We start from the raw sequence: 21,764 nt of genomic DNA, 5'->3' as shown, positions 1-21,764 counted from the left end.
AAGAAAGCTCAAAATCCGAGCAAAAAAGAGAAAATAAATCTATAAAGCGCCACATCCTGCAAGAAAACGCTACATCGGCGATAAAGAACATGCTACGATGCCTACACATCTAGCCTATTATTGACTCGCCATCCAAATCGACTGAAGATAGCCCGTGCTCTCCCAGCGGTTGCACCCAATAACCATAAGCTCTCTTTAGTCGCATGAGTGAGTAACAACCACATACAGATCCAAGTTGTAGCTCTGTAGATGACCTGCAAAAAAGTAGTGAATTGTTCCTTATTAAAAATCACATCATTTCTAGTGTTTCATATAGCCCAGAATAATGCACATATCCCTATCTGAATATGTTTAGCTATATGTACGTCTACTCCATTAAGCCACGTCCCAAATAACGTGTTTATGCTCATTGGAGGATGAACGTTAAAAGCTATATGAATTAATCGCCATAACAAATTATGCAAGTGGACACTAGAGAAAGAGTTGTCTAATCATTTCGTTCTGATCACAAAAACAACACACGGGGTTACCAACCCAATTCCTTTTCATCATATTGTTTTTGATTAAGATGACTCCTTTGTGGACGAACCACATAAAGATCTTGATGCGGAGTGGAACTTTAATCTTCCATTTGTACAAAGACCTCGACAATGACGCGGAATCAATTAAGTCTAAATACATGAATTTCACCGAGAATAATCCATTCGTGGTTAACTTCCAGCTAATTTTATCCGTCTGGTCTAAAAGTTGAACCCCACGATCAACTGCAGACAGCTCACTTTAAGCAGCAAAAACGCGAAATGATTCGTAAATTGATATTTTCATGGACCCAACACATGAGTCTCCCCTAGCTTTTGCGCCCTACAGCATCGCCTGCATTACTGCCCGAAGCAAACTATAGTAGCAGTACTATTTTGAGAAGGCGCGTCATGGCTTCACGTGGTTAGGAATAATAGGTTCACCGAATAATGTGCAGATAATGGTGGCGGACGTGCAATGCTTCGCTGCGTCCTCCCTCGTCAACTCCCATAGTCCCATCCAGGGTGGTTAGCAACTTCGCATAGCACAGGCCGTAGAGATTCAGATCAGAAGAAGGAATATCATGTAGTATTGGACAAGCTAGCTAGAACAGAGCATCTTGATCTTGACCACTGAGATTCGATCAGTTCAACGGCGCTTCACGTCGCTATTAGATTATACTAGTACTAGTATATAATAATGGTCATGCAGTGCTTCTAGAGGCATTTCGCGTCCAATTAGGCGCTGGTTTAAGCAAGCATCTCTGCTGCTGCACACCAGTTTGGTCCATTATCGGAAGGTTTGGGACTCACCTGGAACTGACCAAGACGTGCTGCTGGTCAACACAGGCTAGCTAGCTTTACCTAGCTTAAATCCGGCATCATTGAGTAACCAAGAACGAACACCAGCAGCCACTCTGATTCTCAGTGGTCAAGATTCTCTGAAGTAATTGACCAGTTACTGTTGCTTGCTCCACTGTGCCTGCTGCATGCTCCTGCCCATATCATCCGTTTGCCTACTGCAATGAAGAAACTGATAGGCGCGACAAGGCCGTCAGGTTCAGAAAAGAGTAGTAGCAACAGTTAGACAAAGTCGAGTAGCAGCAGCAGCAGCACTCCTCATCCCTGGTGGTGCTGGTGCTTCCGGTGCAAGCCTGTCCCTTCTGACCACGGCCTAATGATTGTGTTTAGTTGGAGTATAATGCAGAAGCCCTTTTTTCCCTACCTGCATGTGCAAGTGCAGCCGGAGCTGGGTGCACTGCATTGGTTATTATTATCGTCATGATCGACGTAGTTAGCTAAGCCAGCACTGCCGGATTTAGCCAGATGCAGTGTGCGCCTACTTTGCTGTGCATTGTGGCATCAAAAGTGGAGACCACGGCCCTCTAGATTCACCGCCATGCTCCAGCTTTGGCAAGCCACCATTTGTTTATCCCTCTCTCTGGATTCAAATATATATAGGGCTGTGGTAGATAGTAGATCCTGTGAGGGATATGGTCTGCGGGGAAAAGGCTCGCGGGTCCGGGGAAATGGTCTCGGCGTTGTAGTGGCAGCGGGAGACAGCCCGGCGGTACGGCGGGGTTGGGATTCTCACGGGCGCCCCTATTTGTCGCCTTACGCGAGCGCATGGGAAGCCTCGCGTCGGGCAGGTGCCCCAGATGGGCCGGCCCGCGAGGTTTTATATATACAGCGTAAATGCATAAAACCGAAAATCTAAAAAACCTGTTTCACGATTCAAACAATGGTCGCTTCGTTATGAGCTGCTGCTTCTATCCATCTCAGCTACTGCTTGGAACGTGCTCTACTAATAGATCAAGGTAACATGAACCATGTTGGCTGTAGAATATTCACTCCATGAACTATTTTTTCATCCATGCAAGAAATTTGTACTTTTATTTATACATTAAAAATTTTATATATATATATATATATATATGTGTGTGTGTGTGTGTGTGTGTGTGTTACAAAAATGTTTTACAAGTACTTGTAAAATGTTGAACATGTGTTTGAAAATTTTGAATAAGTATTAAAAAATGTTGAACGGGTAATTGAAAAATGTTGAACAAGCATTTGAAAAATATTGAATATGTATTAAAAAAATGTTGAACAGGAATTTGAAAAATGTTGAACAAGTTTTTAAAAATACTGAATAAGCATTAAAAATGTCGAACAAATATTTCAAAAATGTTGAAATAGGTATTAAAAAATGTTGAACGGGTATAGGAAAAATATTGGAAAAGTTTTTGAAAATGCTGAATAAGTATTTATGATGTTGAATAAGTATAGAAAATGTTGAACAAGAATTCTAAATATATTGAATAACTATTAAAATGTTGAACAAGTATTTGAAAAATGTTGAATAGGCATTCGAACAACGTTGAAGGTGTGTACAAAAAATGTTTTTGACATGTACAAAACTGCAGACTGAAATGAAAACAAACATAAGAAAACACAAAAGAAAAAAATGGAGAAGAAAAAAAAACCCAAAATAAAAGAAAACCAAACAAGAAATGAAGAAGAACAAAGCAAATAATGAAAAAGTCGGAGAATAAAAAATGAAACAAAAGAAAACAAAAAAGAATGAAACAAATCTGAGAAGAAAGAAGAAAGAACGGAAAACACACAGAAGAAAAAATTGAAACAAAAGAAAAAATGGAAGAAAAAAATGTAGAAAGAATTTAAAAAATTAAAACTAAACTAAACCGCAGAAGAATGATGAAAGAAACAAAATAAAACGAGAAAACAATTAAACCCGAAGAAACAAATGCAAAAAGCAATGAAAACAAATGAAGAAGAAAAATAAAAGAACGAAAAAAAGGGAGAAAACCCGAATAGTGTAGAAGAAAATTGAGAAAGAAAAGGATAATAGGGCGGGCCAAGCTATTTTTATACCTCAAGTGGCGCGCCTAGCTAGTATAACATGATCTTCAGTGTAGCCTAATGGCTATGTGCGTTGCACTAGACCCTGGATCGAATCCAATTTACCCCATTTTCTTCTATCTATTTTTAGCACTGCGCGCGCTTAACGAGCCAGCCGAGTACAATGCGAGCAAGGGGAAAGCTTCAGCGAGCGCCACCACTTCGATCACTTAATGCGATAAAATAGCTCTAGTGGGATTCTCGTGGCTGAAATGTTGGATCTACGGTTTTGTGGTCGGGGCCTCTCGGATCTTTTTTTTTTGTTGAGAAAAGGGCCTCTCGGATTTGAGCAGCTAGTTTCGAATTTCTTCCCATGATCCACAGGCCTCTCTCCCTATCCGAGGAACCGTGCGGGTGACCATGTGACACATCTCATTTGGGTCGTTACTAAAAAAAAAGCCTATTTGGGCCAGTTGTGGAAGGAGAAACACGGGTGCACTGCGTGTATGTGAACCCCCTGGCGTACGGTACGATGAACTAAACCCTGCCCTCAGAAAAAAAAAGGGCAAACAATGAGGCAGGAGGAGGATTGAGATCTGAGCTCTGCCTCTGATGCTGCCCCTGCCCCCGATTTTTACTACTGGCACGATGTTACTTGCACGTTAAAATGGGAGCCGACCACACGATAAAATGGCTTTGCCCTCGTCGTCAGAGGAAAAAACGCCCATATCAATTAACCAACAGCGGTGCAAACGAGAGCTCCTCTCTAGCGGGAGCTCCTATTCAACGCTTCAGGCGCCAGCGAAGCTCCTTGGCGCCCACGCGCCTGCGCTGGTGGGCCAGCCCATGTACACGTTCTCATTTGAGAAAGAAAAACAGGAAAAAATCGAAAAAAATCATGAATTTTAAAAAGTTCGCAGATTTTAAAAAACATTTCATGAATATAAGAAAAATTCATAATTTTTTTAAAAAAAGTTCATCTGTTTTGTAGAACTTTTTGTGAAAAACCATCAATTTTTAAAAAAGTTTGTCGATTTTGAAAAATATCATCAATTCTGTAAAAAGTTCACAAAATTGAAAAAGTCCATCGCTTTATTAAACCTCACCAATTTTGGAAAAAGTTCACGAAAATAAATAAAACAAAAATTTTAAAAATAGCTAAATGGCCCGGCCAGTCTTGGAGGTCTCAGGCGCCCGTTAGCAAAATGTAGGGCGCCTTAAGCACCAGGATCTGCCCTTGCTAGCATGGAGCAGCTAACTGAGGAGCACTCGTTCGGGAGCCTCCCCAAGGGTCATTTGGGGTGGGCTAGCATGCTCTGAGCCGTTGCCACGTGTCACGCTCTGGGCGTTCCCGCCGTATTTTGATTATTTTTTATTTTCTGCACGCATTTTTGGCTTTTAGATGGTTTTTTTGCCTTTCCAGTTTTCCACCAGTCTTCCTTAGCTTCTCAACAAAAAAAATGCGCAGAAAAACACATTTTTTTTCTTTCGCAAGAGGCACGGGTTTATTTTCGTGAGAGGCATGATTTTGCTTCCGCGAAAGGCATGACCGTGCCTCTCAGAAACGGAAAAGGATAACTCGTTTTTTTTGCTACCGCAAGAGGCACATATTTGCTTCAAGAGAGGCACGACCGTGCCTCTTGGAAACATAAAAAACGCGTTCTTCCCTTCAACGAGAGGCACGACCGTGACACTTACGAATGAAAAAAGCATTTTTCCTTCTGCAAGAGACACTGTTTTGCTTCTGTGAGAGGCGCGGCAGGCTTTCGAAAAGGGAAAAAAATGTGCTCCCGGTGTGGATTTTTTCGTCTGGTTTTTTCGTGAAAAAAAATCGTCAAAACCAACTAACATGAGATCTAGTTTTGAAGATCACAACGCGAGGAACCAATGGTGAAAATTGAACATTTGGATGCATGGTTTAAGAGATAAAACATTTTGAATAAACGAATCTACGAAAAAGGGAAAACTCACAGGTTGCGACAAATGCGCACATGCAGCACGCCACTTGTCGCAACCCAAGAAGGTGCAACTGATCTTTGGAAGGAGTACTCCTCAATTAGTGATTTTGTCGCTAGCAGCCTTGTGCGCCAACGCGCCACCCTGCGCTCCACTTGCTTGGGCCGGCCCAATACAGGGTTGCACGGTACATGTCTCTTCCTTCGGGTTGCTTGTCCTTTGTTCATTCGGTCGATGGTTGAGCATTTGACTTTTGTAAAAAAATCACAAAACCTGGACTTGAAAAACTTCATGAATATGAAAGAAAATTCATGAATTGGAAAGAACTTCATGTATTTTGTAAAAAAACTTTGTGGATTTTCAAAAAGTTCATCAATTTCGTGAATAGAATCGTAGACTTGGAAAAAAGTTCGTGGATTTAAAAAAAACATAAGATTTGGGGTAAAATGAGGATTTGAAAAACATTCATGCAATTAAAAAAGCGTTCATGGATTCAAAAAAAGTTCAAATATTTGAAACATGTTACAGATTTTGTAAAATGTTCACGGATTTGAAAAGGTTTTCTACTTGAAAAAGGTTTCACACATTTGATAAAAAGGAAAAGGAAAAGAAAAGAAGAAAAGGCCCAAAAACATAAACATGAATTAAGAAAAATCAGACAAAAGCTTCATAGAACCGGGAACAAGAGCTTCCCGCTAGTGCCTTATATGGGCCGGCCCTTAAAGGTTGTACTGCGGGGAGGGTGTGTGCACGTTGTACTAATTTGCCTTTAAAGGGCGCATGAAGCATCAAATAGGAGTTAGTTGTACAAGCAACCCTAAAAATTAAAGAAAGTACATCGAATTTTGTCGTGAAACCTCGTGACCTTTGCGCCAAAACCAACATGTCATTTTTTGTCGCGAATGAGAAGTCATCAAGGCCACGGTCCTACTAGACCATCGCCCTAGATTTATTTTCGGGCCATGGAAATTTCCTTTTTTTCTTCTTAATTTTCATGATGGGTTGCGATATCTGATGGGTTTTATCTCTAGATTACCCCAACTTATTTGGGACTAAAGGCTTTGTTGTTGTTGTTGTTGTTGTTGTTGTTGTTGTTGTTGTTGTTGTTGTTGTTATTGTTGTTGTTGTCGTTGTTATTGTTGTTGTTGTTTATTTGAGCAAACTATGGTAATGTTTTATTACCACTGAAAATTATTTGAACATGGCATGGCAATTTTATCATAACACACACCATAACAACCATTTTGTGTTTTTACTAAGGCATATCTAGCATTTGGGTAGGCAATTTAACATGGCAACTTTTCGTTTGTACTTTAAGATGATTTTTTAATACATGAATCTTAAACACGCCAAAACGTTGACATTTCAACATATATGTGACTTTTTACACAAGCATGGAAACTTTTTTCCTGTGTTTTAAGAAAGCCAAAATGTATGTTTTTTTTGTTTTTTCTCATACTATCTAGGTAAATTAATGAACTTTCATGATGTGTTTTTCTACCAACAATTTTCCCCAATAGAAAGGCGATCGAGCTGAACCGCTAGAGGCCCACTAAAGGGGCCTCTATCATAGGTGCTTGCGTGGGGACGTATCCTACCAAAAAATGAAGAGCTCCTAACCAACACCTTAGGAGGTAGTTAGGCCAATTACCGCACTCCCCCCCCCCCCCCCCCCGCTTGCGCGTACTTGGTTGGTCCAGCTACGCCTGGTTGGCAAATGGACCTCCGATGGGTTGATAGGTGAATCAGTTGATGGCTGACTTTTGCTAAAAGTGACCTGGAAAAATTCGTTGGAAAACAAATTAGCATTTTTTTGGCAAATAATCATGGATTTGAAAAAGACTACATATTTTAAAAAAACTTGTATATGAAAATTTCAATTTTTTAACATATACATATATATTATATATTGGGCAAAAATATGAATTTGGAAAATGTTCATGAATACGGGAAACAATTTATAAATTTCAAAAAAGTGCACATATATGAAATAGTTCATAAAATTTTAAAACCTTATGGTTTTGAAAAAGAAAGTGCAAATTTGAAAAAAAAAGTGTGCGGATTAGTAAAAAAATAATGGATGTTTCTTTTGCAAAAACTGGAAAATATCGCGGATATGAAAAAAAACTCACATATTTGAAAAAAGTTTGTGGGTTTTGAAAAGTAAACAAAATTGAAAATTTCACAAATTTAGAAATTTGTAATAAGCTTGGGAAATTTGTAAAAAAAATAGGATTTGGGAAAAGTTCATGAAATTGATATTCACACATTTTAAAAAGGGTAAAAGGATGAAAAAAATAAAGAGAAGATAAAAAATAAAAGGAGCAAAACTCGTGCTGAACAAAAAACAAAGAAAATCGTTCAAAAAACATCTAATCGTTCGTTGGAAGGTCCCCCAAAACCAATGCTGGTTCAAATTTTACGCTATTAAAAACGAAAAACAAATAGATGGGCCGAGCCCAAGGTGAAGATGAGGTGCACGCTAGTTACCAAGTGGCCTTTAAGTGACATTTAAGGCGCCAAACAGGGCGTGGGACAAAAAGGCTGAAATCAGGGTTACCCCTTGGAAAGGTCGCTCACATCTTCCTAGGTTCGACAGGTGGCTTATTGCATGTGTCGCAACCTTGGAGTTTTTCCTTTTTTTTTTCATAGATTCATTTATTCCAAATGTTTTACCTCTTAAATCGCGCATTCAAAGCGTGAATCGTTTTCACCGTTGAATTTCTCGTGTCGAGATCTTTGAAACTAGATCCCATATTAATAAATTTTGAGAAACTTTTTTCATGAAAACCTCCCAAAAAAACAAAGCCGGAAGCACGACTTTTTCCCACTATTTTTCTATTTCTGAGAGGCACAACTGTGCCCCTCCATGTGAAGTAAATCAATGCCTCTCACAAAAGAAGAAAAAACACGTTTTTCTCTCTCTTTCCGAGAGGTTGTGCCTCTCGCAGAAGTGAATGTTTGTGTTTTTAACTGTTTAGTTTTCTTAAAATTCTGTTCGTAAACTAAAAAATGCTCTAGTTTTTCAAAAGATGTTTGTGTTTCTCAAGAATTTTGCAGGTTTTCTAATTTTTGTTCATAAACTAAAAAAAGCTCGCTTTTTCAAAAATTGTTTGGCCCTTTTTTTCGAAAAAAATCATGTTTTAGAAACATTGTTCAGAATGACAAAAAATGTTCCCACGTGGAACTTTCCCGCAAACTCAAGACCGGACAATTTTGGCACCTGGGAACTATGTTTTGCAAATATGCACATTTTTTACAATTTTTCAAAAAAATGGAAACAAATGCAAACAATTTTTGATATTCCAAACACTTTTTGAAAATTGGAACATTTGATGAAAATCCAAATAATTTTTAAATTTCCGAACATGTTGAAAAGCGAACAGTTTATGTCATTGCAAACAGTCTGTTGAGAAAAAGCGAATATTTTTTGAATTCTTTTCAGAATGCTAATAGTTTTCAAAATTTTCATTTTAGAAAAAGTGGTACAAAAAGTGAAAAAGGAAAGAAAAACCAATAAAGAAACAAACAAAAGAAAAGGCATTTCAAAATTGAAAACAATATTTTAGGTTTGGTGGTTGCTCCAGTTCTTATAATCCGCCTTCGATAATTAAATATTGAAGCTCATCACCTCGTGCGGTGAATGATGAGCCGGACAAGTGGGTGGTGCAGTGTTCGATCCCTCTTTTTGGTGGATTTGTTTTCAGTAATTTTTTCGCTGTTTAGATATGGTAGTGGTTGCACAACACAATCCTCCTAATTGAACATATAAACCCTTCTACGCAACCCGCCATTCTGGAGGCCTTGCGCGCGCTGAGCTTCGTCGTCTGTTTGATCTTTTACTGTTGATCGATTTTGTCTGCTGGCGTTTGGTCAACCGTTGGTCCTTCTGTACATCAGCAGCAACTTCATAGGTCAGTGACGGGTGGGGCTCGTTGGCTGTGGGTCGAGAGAATTAGGTGGTTTTGCTTTAATTTTGCGTACGTGAGCGAATTTTACTGCAGTGGGGACGACGAGAACGTGGGGTGGAACCCTATCAGCCAATCCCTCGTGCTCCTCGAGCCCCGCGTCCATCCTCCTCCCCCGCTCTCCACTCCCCACCCTCCCCCGCGCAGCCGCCGCCTCTCCCCTGCCCTCCTCATCTAGAGCCCTTCCCAGCCGACGGAGGAGCCCCCTTCCCAGCCCTGCGTCGGAGTTCAGAGGCAGGGGAGGTGTGGATCGATGATGGTGCAGCAAAGAAGAGGATGTGAGATCGAGGAGGGAGCGAGCCGTTGCAGAGGAGATGGGAGAAGGGGGTGCGCGGTGGTGAGGCATCGGCACCGGAGAAGCAGATCCGTGGTGCGCGGTGAAGCGGGATACGTGACGCCGGCCGGCGCTCGCGGGTACGTCCTGCAGGATGACGCCGCAGCTCCAGTCTTCTCCTCACGGTGGTCCATGGCGCTATCACTGTCGTCCTCAGCAGGAGGACCGCGGGACGCAGAGGCGGCCGGCTCCATCCTGCTCTTGTGCTGCCGTACCTCTGCCTTTCTCGTCCGCCGCGCCCCAGGCTAGTAGGTGGACGGCGCGGAGAGTTCTTGTCACAAGACGCAGGAGGATGGCTCTCGCCGACGCCACGCTCTGCTCCTCTCGCCTCTGCCGCACTCTGCTCCGGCTTGCCACCGAAAAGGCTGTGCTTTCGGTCCAAGGAGCCGATGGGTCGCCGGATCCGTCGGCCACCCATGGACTTCGCCTGGAACGCGGGCTGGGAGGCGGCGCTGCCAGCCTGCAACGCCAACCCCGATCCCGACCAACCCGGCGCCGCAGGGGGTGGAGGCGGAGTCCATGATGCTGGTCTCCGGGCCGCGCGTCGCCGTCTCCGGGCTGAGGCGAGCCGACTGCTGCGCAGGTCGTGCTCTCCGTCGTGTCAAGTTACCGTCCTTCGCTGGTCTTGCCATGGATTAGTCTGTTGCGGTCCGTAAGTTGACAAGTGGATTCATAAGGTCGGATTGATAAGAATCTGGATAGGAATCCTTGAGTTGGCTCGGATTGATAAGCACTAGGAATCGTGCAGCCCCCAAATCCTTGAGTTGGTTCAGAGTTAGCCTTGGCTGCTCCCCTGCTTGAAAATGGCCCTGATTTAGGTTTAGAGCTAACCTTTCTTAGGTTATTTCACACGCTATGACTGAAGTTTTTGTTCCCTGCTAAAAAGCCTTCATTTTTGTTCCCTCCGATCCAGGTTCATTTTTGTGTACTGCTCCCTGCTAAGAAACCTTCATCTTATAATGCTTTTGTTAGCTCTGTCTGAACATTTTCTTATTACCCTTTCAGTGCCTGCTCTCATGAAGATGAATGTGTCCTGTTCGTCAATGCCGGTGGGTATATTTGAAAAAACTGCAAAGGAAGCAGAAGACAATGTGCTCCTGAGAGAGATGGTAAGCAGTGCCATCAATCTTGACAATTAATTTGCTAGAATTATCGCAAGACTTGTCAAAACTGAAAATTTTGACTGCATCGGGTAAGATTGTCTGAAGAAAGCAACTAAAACTTCAGAGAATATATTATTGTTTATATAAACTGAATACTGGTGTACTGTCAATATTCAGTAGAAGAAATTATACTTCTGAGTATATTGTACTGTCAATATTCAGAAGTAGAAATTCAGTGTTGTACCACTAAAACTGTGCTGGTTCCTCTTTGCTGTGCAATGTTAACATCAGATTATCCAATGTTCCATATTTCAGCACAATATTCAATACCCTTATGTCCCGCACAATGCACCGCACAAGGTCCTTGCTCCCTTCCTTGCTGCAGGTAGCACCCTCCCTTTTGTTCAGTTTCAGTATGCAAGCGAACATGTGCAGTTCATGTGCACTGATTCTCAAAAACTGAAGCATTTACATGGCCATGTTGGTTTCTTCAGTGAGGAGACGAGAGAGGAGATTGCTGGATCTGGAAATGGAGGTCAGCACCACCTACAGGACAAGAGTGCTGCTCCTCTCCGACTCTTCAAGGTCTCTCATGCTCTGCTCTTGCTCAGGCTGAATTAGAAGGTTAGGTGTGACAAAAAAACTGAAACTTATCTCCTAATATCCCTCCATTTTTGCAAAATCAAATTTGTGTCAGCTATATGACCCATGATCATACACTTGTTTCAAATAATCATACGCTTATCAATTTCCACGGACAGGTTAATGGTGTATACCTGCTTCTGAGCTGCCATGCAAAGACTCTGTTATCTCTTGAATTTATCCACTGCCAACTTTATCCTGCAGGCATGGATAAAGTTTGCATTAGTCTTTGCCAGCCAGGTTCCCAAAACTACAAGTTCCAGTCCTTTTATTCTGCCTTGGTCATAATGTTAATTTTTCTGCCATATGTTAAATTTGTTGTCATATGTAGGCCATCAGATAACTTGTGTATGTTCATCTAGCTGCAAAAGAAACTTATGACTTGTGTCATCGGTAAAAAAAATAGTAGACCTGTTTACAATTGAAAGGACCAGGCACTGCCATTTTCTTGCTGTGTTATACTCTCAATGAATCTTAATTATTTCTGATATGTTTCAGTTATTTTATTTCAACAAATGACAAGACTAATCTGTCATTCACAATGTTTTTGCAGCTAGCATTAAAAGCTGGTGTGTTTTATGACAGAGTGACAAATATGACTATTTGGGGAAACCATTCAACAACTCAGGTGAAGATATGATTACAAACATGGCTACTCTATTGGTAGTGCTTTGGAGTACTGATTTGATGATTTCCACTTGAGTAGGTTCCTAATTTCTTGAATGCCAAAATTAATGGGAGGCCAGTAAAAGAAGTCATCAAAGATACAAAGTGGCTAGAAGAGGATTTTCCTACAACTGTTCAAAAGGTACACAATTCCTGATTGATTGGGACAACTAAGAGAATATTGTGTACTGATTGATTGATTTCTTGAATATTTTGTATTGGCTTGAGGTCATGCAGCTGCTCTCGTTGCTTACGCAGGTACACGGAGAAGGTTGTGGTGCCGGCGAGGCTGTTGCTCCCGGTGTCAGAGAGGGTATCGCTGACCGATGCCGCCGGCTTGCCCAAGGTGTCCTGCACGTCTTCATGACCAGCCATCTCCCCAGGTGAATCCCTTCCCTTTAAGAAAATCTCTCTGGCTAATTTGTTTGTTAGGATTGCAGAACGTGAATCTTCCTTAGTCATCACCAAATTGACATGCTCTGACTAACTGATAAACAACAAAGTATTGAATAGTGCTACTCGAATGGAGTATGGAATGATTTAGTAATCACTTGTATGCAAAAAGAGGTGCACAATTTGGTGTTGTGAGAATTGAACTGGAACGGAATTTTCATGCCTATGTTTTTTTTTCATGTCGACCTATCTCCAGTCGTATGCAGATCCATAGTGGATCAAGCGGAACTAGCACATTTGCTATACAGATTGCAAAGTGCCTTGGAATCAAGGTTTTTTCTCACTGCAGGTTTATTGGTTCAGATAGATACAGTATATATGGTACAAAGATGTTTTCCGAAAGCAACTCTGTTATGCCGCTCTAGAAAGCCAAAGAGAAACTAACTGCTTGCGACGTTTAAGGTGTGGACATATGCAGAAACTACAAAACCTTTGTAGCACGTATCGAAGAAGAAACTAATGGAAATGGTATTATCCTGCCATCCTCTTGTGACGCTTGATGCCCTGATGCAAAAGTAAAATAAAATTATTTCGCTTTACCAAGTTATACCCGTCAATTTCATATACATTCTAACTGTAATATGTGGAATAGCTCTACCAAACCTTGTTGTCATTCTGTACAACGTAGGCATATCTTATCTCCAAGGCAATCTGGATAGCTTAGCAGTTGATGGTAGACTTTTCATCGTTGGTTTCATGTGAGGCACTGTAATTGAAGTGAACCTGCAGGCGATGCTTGCCCGAAGACCGACTGTACAAGGTTGTATCGATCTATCTATATACAACCATGCCTCTTTCAGTTTTATGTGTTTTTTCCTGGTAACACATCTTACTCTCTGAACACAATGCTCATAGGACTGTTGATGCTTTTCTACTGTTAGAATTTCATGCTTTGTTTTTCGGCAACTGATTATGTAGTGCTATGATGTAGCTTTGTGTCTTCTAAATTATTTTTTACTCTCAAATAATTTATTAGACAACGGAAGAGCTAAGTGGTACTTTTGTGTAGACTTACCTCCATTCACCTGATTCCTATTTCAGCATCTCGCACAATGTATTCAGAGAGATGCTGCCACTTGTGATACATCTATGTGAAGCCAGATCCAGAATGAGTCGACAGAGTTGGGAGTAGCGATACAACATCTGGGGGCTATGCTTTTTGAGCTTGGACGGACAATGATGACGCTTAGAATGGGGCCATCTCCTGTATGCATTTTTCTACTATGTCACTATCACACAAGTGATTCACAAGGTTTAAGTATTCTGATAGCTTTTTTATTTTGTAGGCTAATGCTTTTGTAAATGCTGGGCATGCTGTTTATACAAACCCCACTGAACCAAGTCCAATCATAGTTCAGAATACCTGTATAGCTTTGCTTTCCTATCATGAACTGCTGACAACTTTGTTTTGGGCTATCATGCTAGCATGCACTGTAACATATATCACTGTGTATTAACATGCTACCTAAGTATCTATTTCTTTATACTTTATTATCAGTCCTTAAACAAATTTTACGTGCATGATTTGAATGCTTGGTTTGCTGTCGCCCTTTGTACCATCGGCGCAACGAGTGATTAGCTGCTTTTTATGTGTGAGAATGTTAGGAATGTTTCTATATGTGCCCAGATTTATTTGGTGTGCCTGCTATGTTTCACTTTCACTGCTCTTTGTTGAATAAATTGATAAATTCTTGATTCTTTTTATGTTATTTCTTTACATGAAGGATCCAGATTAAAATATAATATGTTATTCTTGCTGGCTTAGTTTAAACAAATGCATTTTAGATCACCTACTTCTCAGTTCATGATTTTTGACTCGGTGTGTTGCAGTTGATTACCGGAACACGCTCACCCAAAGTGTCGATCTGCATCCATACATAATTTACTAAAAGAAATTTTTTGAGTTGTTTCTGCATATGCCTTTTGGTATTTACTAGGTCACCTTCAAGATTCGCTAACTAACATACATATCCTATCTACGCTTTTCACATCCATATAATGATGCCATGTTTTTCCTTTTGAGTAGACGATTCTTTATTTATTAACCTATACATCAATATGTTGTTTCCATTGATCTCATAGTACTTTTTGTGTGTTTCTTTATGTTGGGCTGAAAACTTATTGTCGGTTCAAGCTATTTTTTAAGTCATGTATACTATGGAAGTTGTGTAAAAGAACATTTACTAAAATGTTATGTAAAACCTATGGCTCAAAGCTAAGCTTCGGTAAATTGGAATATTTATAGATATATTTGGGAGTTTCATTAGATTAATTTGGAATTTCAAACTAATCCATTTAATTATTTGAGAGCACCAGCAACACAATTTTTGAAAAAAAAACATGCCCACCAAACGAAGGGCATGGGTATGTTGTCCATGTATGCAAATCTCTAGGAATGAGAAACCCTCAAGAACTACTAGGAAGGAGAAAGCCCTCCACGTCTCCCAGCCTGACTATGCCTCCGTACGTTCCCTCTTTCGATCTGTCTCTCCCCTTCCGGTCCGTTCCGTTCCCCCCTCACGGCGCCCGTGTTTGTGTCTCCTGGCCTGACGTATGTTGACGTATGTGCGTGTGTGGTTCTTCTGCAGCTCGCGCCGAGGATTGCTATGTCCAAGTGGAAACAGTCTATGTGGCGCTCGTAGGTAGAAAGGTGCAGGAAAGAATAGGGAAACTTCTGTCATTTTCTTTGGTCTTTGAAAAATAAATGGTGATATGGGCTGATGCATTGCTAAATTACATGATACAAATTCACTTCTCTTTTTTGATTTTTGGTTTACTTCGTTGTGCTACAATGGCTCTCCTAGGAATGTTCTTCCATGCTTTGATGTGCACAATCGAGAAAGTGCATGCATCCAGAAACCAAATAGGATTTTTTTTATGTGTTATCTTCTCATAAATCTTGTGCTCGTCCAATAAGAATAAGGTTTGGTGGTATTGCTTTTGTCTATCACTCGGTAGATTTCAGACTTCAAGCTAGCTGCAGTTATTTCAGGTTATATGTGCAAATCCTTGGTGTGACATCATTGGTAACTGATCATGAATACGTTGCAATCTGATATGTCTATTCTTGATTTGTGGTGCCATGGTGTAAAAATTGGTCCTAAAGATACATGATGTTTTTGTACAAAGTTGAGATAGTTATTTTTGAAGGAGGGAATATTAGATTATTTTGTTCCTTTTTAATTTGGTTCTAAAGATATAGTTTTAGAGTGATCATTTTGCAGCAGCCAAGCTTGCCGTTGTTGTAAATAATTGTGCTGTTGTCCTCAATTCACTTTCGGTTTTTTAATGCTACAAGCGTTATTGTTCCAGTTTTTTCAGTTATTGATCATGCCATTATGAGACTGAGTAAATTTTGAACATGTTCCATGTGAGAGAAATAGCATGTTGATTTCATCTTAAAATAATCATAGCCGAGGGATGAGATTTGTAACTGAGGGTCATGTGCAGAGCTGGAGGAAGAAGTTGCGAGGCTTGGAACTCTCCTTGTGAAGGGCTCAGGGACAGCAGTGAGGACTATGCCTCTTTAGTTGTAATTGTGATACTCCTGATGTGCAAGTAAACACTCCTGTGATACTCCTTATGCTAAAATGTTGGTTGTTAGTACAGAGGTGGTGACATTGTGACATTATTTGGTTCTCTGGTATTGATTTCATGATTTGTGGTTAATACATGACGTAATACAATCCACATTGCATTATATTTCCAGTTACATCTCCTACTTACTCACTAATAACATTCTTTCTAATTCGCTTCTTGCGCCATTGGCGCAACTGTGTCATCTAGTTGAACATATAAAGGATGAGCCAGTGTGCCCAACTAGCGGCACTGGCCACGTCTCCTTTTATTCGCTATAGTGTAGAGAGAAACGAGAAGCTGGCAGCGTGGGGGCACAAAGAAAAGGGGAAGCGGCAGTGAGAAGAGGCAAAAATAATCAGACCTAGCCCGCGCCGCCGCAGCCGCCTCCTCTCCTGGCGTCACCGCCGCCTCGGCCTCGTCCGCCTCCTCTCCTGCCGCCGCCGCCTCGGCCTTGTCTGCCTCCTCCACTGCCACCACCTGCGCCCGCGCCCTCGCAGCCACCTCCTCTCCTACCGCCGCTTCCTCGGCCTCGTCTGCCTCCTCTCTCTTGCCGCCGCCGCACCAGCGGCCTTTGAGCCCCCTTCTCCACCTCTTCACCGTGGCCACCTAGCTTGAGCTTGAGCCGAGGGGTGACTCAGCAGGACGCCGGGGGGCACGGGCGCAGCCAGCCACCCCCGCCCTGCGCTCTGCAGGCGCCCGTCGGCCTTGACCTGGCCTCAGCAGGAGGAGCTCGAGCCGAAGCCGAGGAGCATGACCTTGATCCGAACTCGGCAGGAGGAGTAGAGCAGCAGCCACGCACACCAGCCGACACGCCCGTGGGTTTCTCTCTGTAATCCCCTTTACCTTCTCGTCCGTGCCCATCGTCCTCTAGCATCTTGGTTCGGTTGGTGAAATTTGGTGGGTGTTCTCTATGTCCTTCTTGGCCTCTTTCTTGCACCCAGTCTATCAGAGATATGAGTTCTTGGCTGTCTGGTCAGGTGCGGTGCCCAGTTCATGAGGGGAATGGGTTCTTGGCTGTAGCATCTGGCGCATTCATAGGTTCTTCGAATGGATTGGTTTGATACTCGCCAACCCTTCTGCAAGTTCTTGCAGTTCGTGGGGAGATGGATGGGGTTTTCTAATTTGACCCAAAATTGTGTCCTGGAGCAGCTGGACCCTCGGGAGCTCGTGCTCGGGGTTGCCGCGGATGGACTCCAGCAGGAGTCGCCGCGCAGCAGGGACGGGGAGCATGGTGATGGCCTATGGGATCTCTGTCGCTGGACTGGGATGGCCTTTGGGGTCTCTGTCGCTGGATATGTTCAGGCTAGGTGGTTAATTGAATACGTTCAGTGCTACCGAGCTAAATTTATTCAAATGGTGTACTACTAAATATGTTCAGTGCTACTGATGTTGCTACTGCTACTTATATAAAGATTTTCCTTTGATATTGATGCTTCTAGGTAGGCTATATGATGTGGTGCTATATGAAACTTGTGTCGAATTTTCTGCAGATGGAGTGCGATGAGACTTTTCTCGGCATGTTGAACTTCGGTGTCTCAACACAAGTGCCAGATAGTCCAATTGGAGAGCAAGAGTGGCCGATGGTAGTTGAATTGGTAGTCTCCTCCTTCCGTTGTTTGTGCAGGGTCAGTCTCTCTGTTGTTCGTCCTTCGCCTTGCTGCTCGAGAAGGTGAGTTCTTCCTTGCTCATGTCCTGTTTGACGAAATGCATGTTAACTGACATGGCTTTGTTTCTCGTTTCGTTACCTGTCCAGGTCTTTTGCTTGTTCGCTGACCGTCTGTGTTGTTGGCTAGCAAGGTTAGTCGTGCTTTCCTTGGATTGCTTTATTAGTTGTGTGTGCCTATCCTGCTGCTTGTGGGGTTATCCTTTTGATCTTGTTGAAAAAAAGCACATCCTTTCTTGCTTATGATTGCTTCGGTTCTTTTGTTCCTGCTTGCTGCTTTCGGAGGCGTATATTCATTTAGGTTCAGGTCCATGCTTGTGCAGTTTACTCGATTTTCAGTACCCTGTCTTGCATGGGCAGGTTATAGCTTTTGACCGTTCTTCTACAATCCTTGTTGTTTGTTGCTCCTTGTTGTGTAAGGGCAATCCAGTTGCTGCTGCTTATATATGTGTACTTTGTGATCTACCAGGCCACATCCTGCTATTTGCACTTGTACGGATTTACTCTTGTTGCTCATTGACACATGCAAGTTAATTGATCCATGGTTGCAGCTCATTGGCATATGAAAGTTACTTGATCCATGGTTGCATTGTGCATTAGGCCGTCTTTCCTTATGCTTGTGCTGGTGATTTTCTTGTTGCGTGATCCTTTCCGGGCATATCCTTACAAGTAGGATGTGCCCAAATTTTGTTCCTGTCTTGCTAATGATGCTTGCTGCAGAATCCAGTGTAATAGGCATTATCGCTTGCGTGTGCATAGACCAATGCTTGCTCCTTTGATATGTGTGCTTCGGAATTTAGTGGGCCATCTCTTTCTGTTGCTTTAGTGTGTTCTTTAGAATCCGATGCAGCACCACTTCCTATTATATGTCCACAGAATGGTTCTTGTTGCTCATTAATACATGCAAATTAGTGGACACTCCAATAAAATGAGCCATTATTTCAGTGTCCAGTAGGTCCTTTTTTGGCCGTTTATTCATATCGTCATCTATGTGCTTATCTGAAGCATGATGACTTTGTTCTTTTTGTTTTTTGTATCCTTTGCTCAGCTTCTCAGCTGCTCTATTTCCTAGCGAGGTTTGTGCTTGCTCTTTGGACCTGCCTCTCATGTAGGTCCCTGGTTCCTTTTGTTTTATAGGTCATGTTGTGGTTCCCTTCACTTTCTTTGTCGTCTGCCGCTCTGTTACCTCGGTGGTTCCCCGTCTTGCTATTAAGGTTAGTGTTCTATGCATATGTGTTTTTAGTTTTTCTTCTTTTGTTTCTGTTGATTACTTATTGTTTTATTCTGGTGACTAACTGGGTATTGCCTGCATGCTTTACTTTTGTGTTTTGGTTTCTTATACTACTTATTTTATTTATACAATTTGCCATGCTCGGTGTGAAAGGACATGTCGTGCCCCCATGTGTGGTTTTGGTAATTAATGACAATCTCTATGGACTAACGGTTGCCTTGAGTTATATTTGAAGGATTTGTCCATAGGATTGTCTTGAAGTCCATGTGTTGGTTTCAAGGAGTTTATGAGATGAGCAAAGTGCTTTTCAAGGAATTATCCAAAGATTGGTCATGTGTGAGTTGAGATTGCCAAAGTGCTTTTCAAGGAATTATCCAAAGATTGGTCATGTGTGAGTTGAGCTTATTGCAAGCATGTCTTGAAGAAGAAGATTGTGTGATCATTCATGGTTACCTTCAAGACATCATCCAAATGAGAGTTGGAAAGATTCAATGTTGATCAAGACTAAGTCAAGAGTGAATCAAGTTGATCAACTCACAAAGCGTAGAAGAAGTACCGAGAGGGATCAAGTGATCCCATGGTACGGTAAGCATTGTCCATTACGCTTTGTGTACTAACCCATGGTCTACGTGAGAGTTCTTTGTGGGGTTAGGTATGTTTCCATGGTTTTGCGTCAAGAGGAAGATCTCATACAACCCATGGAGGATGACATCAAGTGGTGATCGTCATCAAGTTTGCAGTGTGCAAGTTCAAGTGGAGCAACTCGAAGAGTGGCTCACCCATAATGGATTATGGGGGAGCAATCAAGCTTGAAGCTTGCTGTCCATTGTGGTGTCAATGTAATTGTGAATATATGCCAAAGAGTGGCTCACCCATAGTGGAGTATGGGGGAGCAATCAACTAGTCTTCATCGAGCCAACACAATCAAGAAAGGTGGTCCAACTTGAGTAAGTCAAGATCGTCATCATCTAGCTCAAGTGGACTATGTGCAAGGCAAAGGTTTGCCCTTGATAGGTTTTCTATTTTACCGGTCTCATGGTGGTAGTTGGGAGACCGGGTTGTAGGATCGATTGTCGTACTATCAAGGGGGGCTCTCTAGGCAGTAGCTTGATCGTATCATTAGTCGAGAGCTCAAACCATTCCATCCTTGCATCATCTTTCTTGGTTCTTGTTTGGTTTCATTTGTGAGTCTTAGAGCTTATGGTCATCTTTATGACAAGCTTGAGTTCATCGAAAACGGAGTTCGCATGCATCTTCTATAATGTTTTCGGTGTTGGAGGTTTTACCGGTCTTATCCGAGGAAGGGTTCTCACCATTTTATTATGGTCCTTTTCTCATTTGCTTCTTATTGATATTTCTCTCAAGATTGTGTTAGCCCTTGTCATTAGCTTTCCAACAAACTTGGTTTCGTTGAATTCGGAACTCGTATGCGAAAGTTGTGGCTGTTTTGATATTGCCTGTTTTACACAGAGAGGTTGTACCGCCCCATGGAGAGGTAGTACCGCTTGACCGGTACAACCGGTGTTTGGAGCGGTTGTACCGCTCCAGAATTGGTCTGGAGGTTGTACCGGTCATGTATCGCTCTACCACCGGACTGGCCTCTGTTGTGGTGCGGTTGTTGGGCGGTTGTGGGCCGGTTGTACCGCTTATTGCCTGTTACCGGTTGTACCGGTGCTCATAGAGGTTGTACCGCTCCTATGTTGTTCTATACATAACGGGCAGATTCGTGGGGACCTATTTAAGGGGGTCTTCTTCCCCAATGGTTCTCTATCTCTTGAGCTCGTTTTTGCCCCCATTGTTGACCTTCTTTGAGCTTGCTAACTCTCAATCCCTCCATGGATTCTTGCTAGTTTTTGAGGGAAAAGAGAGAGGAGATCTAGATCCACATTTCCACCAATCACTTTCTCCTCTATGTGAGGGGAACCCCTTGGATCTAGATCTTGGAGTTCTTGGTGTTCTCCTTCTTGTTCTTCCTCTCATTTTCCTCCCTAGCATTAGTTGCTCCGGTGGGATTTGAGAGAGAAGGACTTGGGCACTCCGTGTGCCCTTGCCGTTGCATTTGGTGCATCGGTTTGAGTTCTCCACGGTGATACGTGGAAGTGAAGTTTGAGAAGCTTATTACTCTTGGGTGTTTGGGCACCCTAGAGCTTGTTCCTCTTGGGTGCCTTGGCGCCCTAGACGGTTGGTGTTGTTCGGAGCTCAATCATTATGGTGTAAAGCTCCGGGCAAGCGTCGGGGTCTCCAATTAGGTTGTGGAGATCGCCCCGAGAAATTTGACGGGTACCGGTGACAGCCCCCAAGGGTTGCCAAAGTGTACGGGTTCGGTGACCGCCCCCAAGGGTTGCCATTTGTACGGGTTCGGTGACCGCCCTCAAGGGTCCCTTAGTGGAATCACGTCATCTTGCATTGTGCGAGGGCGTGAGGAGATTACGGTGGCCCTAGTGGCTTCTTGGGGAGCATTGTGCCTCCACACCGCTCCAAACGGAGATTAGCATCCGCAAGGGTGTGAACTTCGGGATACATCGTCGTCTCCGCGTGCCTCGGTTATCTCTTACCCGAGCTCTTTACTTATGCACTTTACTTTGTGATAGCCATATTGTTTCTTGTCATATATCTTGCTATCACAGTTGCTTATCTTGCTTAGCATAAGTTGTTGGTGCACATAGGTGAGCCTAGTTGCTTTAGGTTTTGTGCTTGACAAATTAACCGCTAGGTTTATTCTGCATTTGTTCAAGCCTAAATCGTAATCATTTTAAAACGCCTATTCACCCCCCCTCTAGGCGACATCCACG

At 42.5% G+C, this 21,764-nt stretch overlaps 1 protein-coding gene across 6 annotated transcripts; it reads left to right on the top strand.

Moving 5' to 3' along the window:
• Window positions 1–9,564: 9,564 nt before the first annotated feature.
• On the top strand, window positions 9,565–13,996 carry LOC123190039 (malate dehydrogenase [NADP] 1, chloroplastic). 6 transcript variants are annotated; one of them, XM_044602590.1, is made up of 8 exons: window positions 9,565–9,715; window positions 10,641–10,744; window positions 11,054–11,123; window positions 11,233–11,620; window positions 11,934–12,008; window positions 12,087–12,188; window positions 12,305–12,429; window positions 13,541–13,996. In XM_044602590.1, the coding sequence occupies exons 4-8, from the start codon at window positions 11,531–11,533 to the stop codon at window positions 13,629–13,631; spliced, it is 483 nt and encodes a 160-aa protein (XP_044458525.1). In that variant the 5' UTR covers window positions 9,565–9,715; window positions 10,641–10,744; window positions 11,054–11,123; window positions 11,233–11,530; the 3' UTR covers window positions 13,632–13,996. The 6 variants fall into 6 exon arrangements, with proteins under 6 accessions (XP_044458525.1, XP_044458522.1, XP_044458526.1 ...); XM_044602587.1 differs by lacking the exon at window positions 9,565–9,715 and adding an exon at window positions 9,944–10,218; XM_044602591.1 differs by lacking the exon at window positions 9,565–9,715 and adding an exon at window positions 9,944–10,218 and having other exon boundaries at window positions 12,789–13,996.
• The last annotated feature ends 7,768 nt before the right edge of the window (window positions 13,997–21,764 follow it).

This window comes from Triticum aestivum, chromosome 2A, assembly GCF_018294505.1.
Source record: "Triticum aestivum cultivar Chinese Spring chromosome 2A, IWGSC CS RefSeq v2.1, whole genome shotgun sequence".
NCBI classification, from domain to species: domain Eukaryota; kingdom Viridiplantae; phylum Streptophyta; class Magnoliopsida; order Poales; family Poaceae; genus Triticum; species Triticum aestivum.
This window is presented reverse-complemented; position numbering and strand designations above follow the sequence as displayed.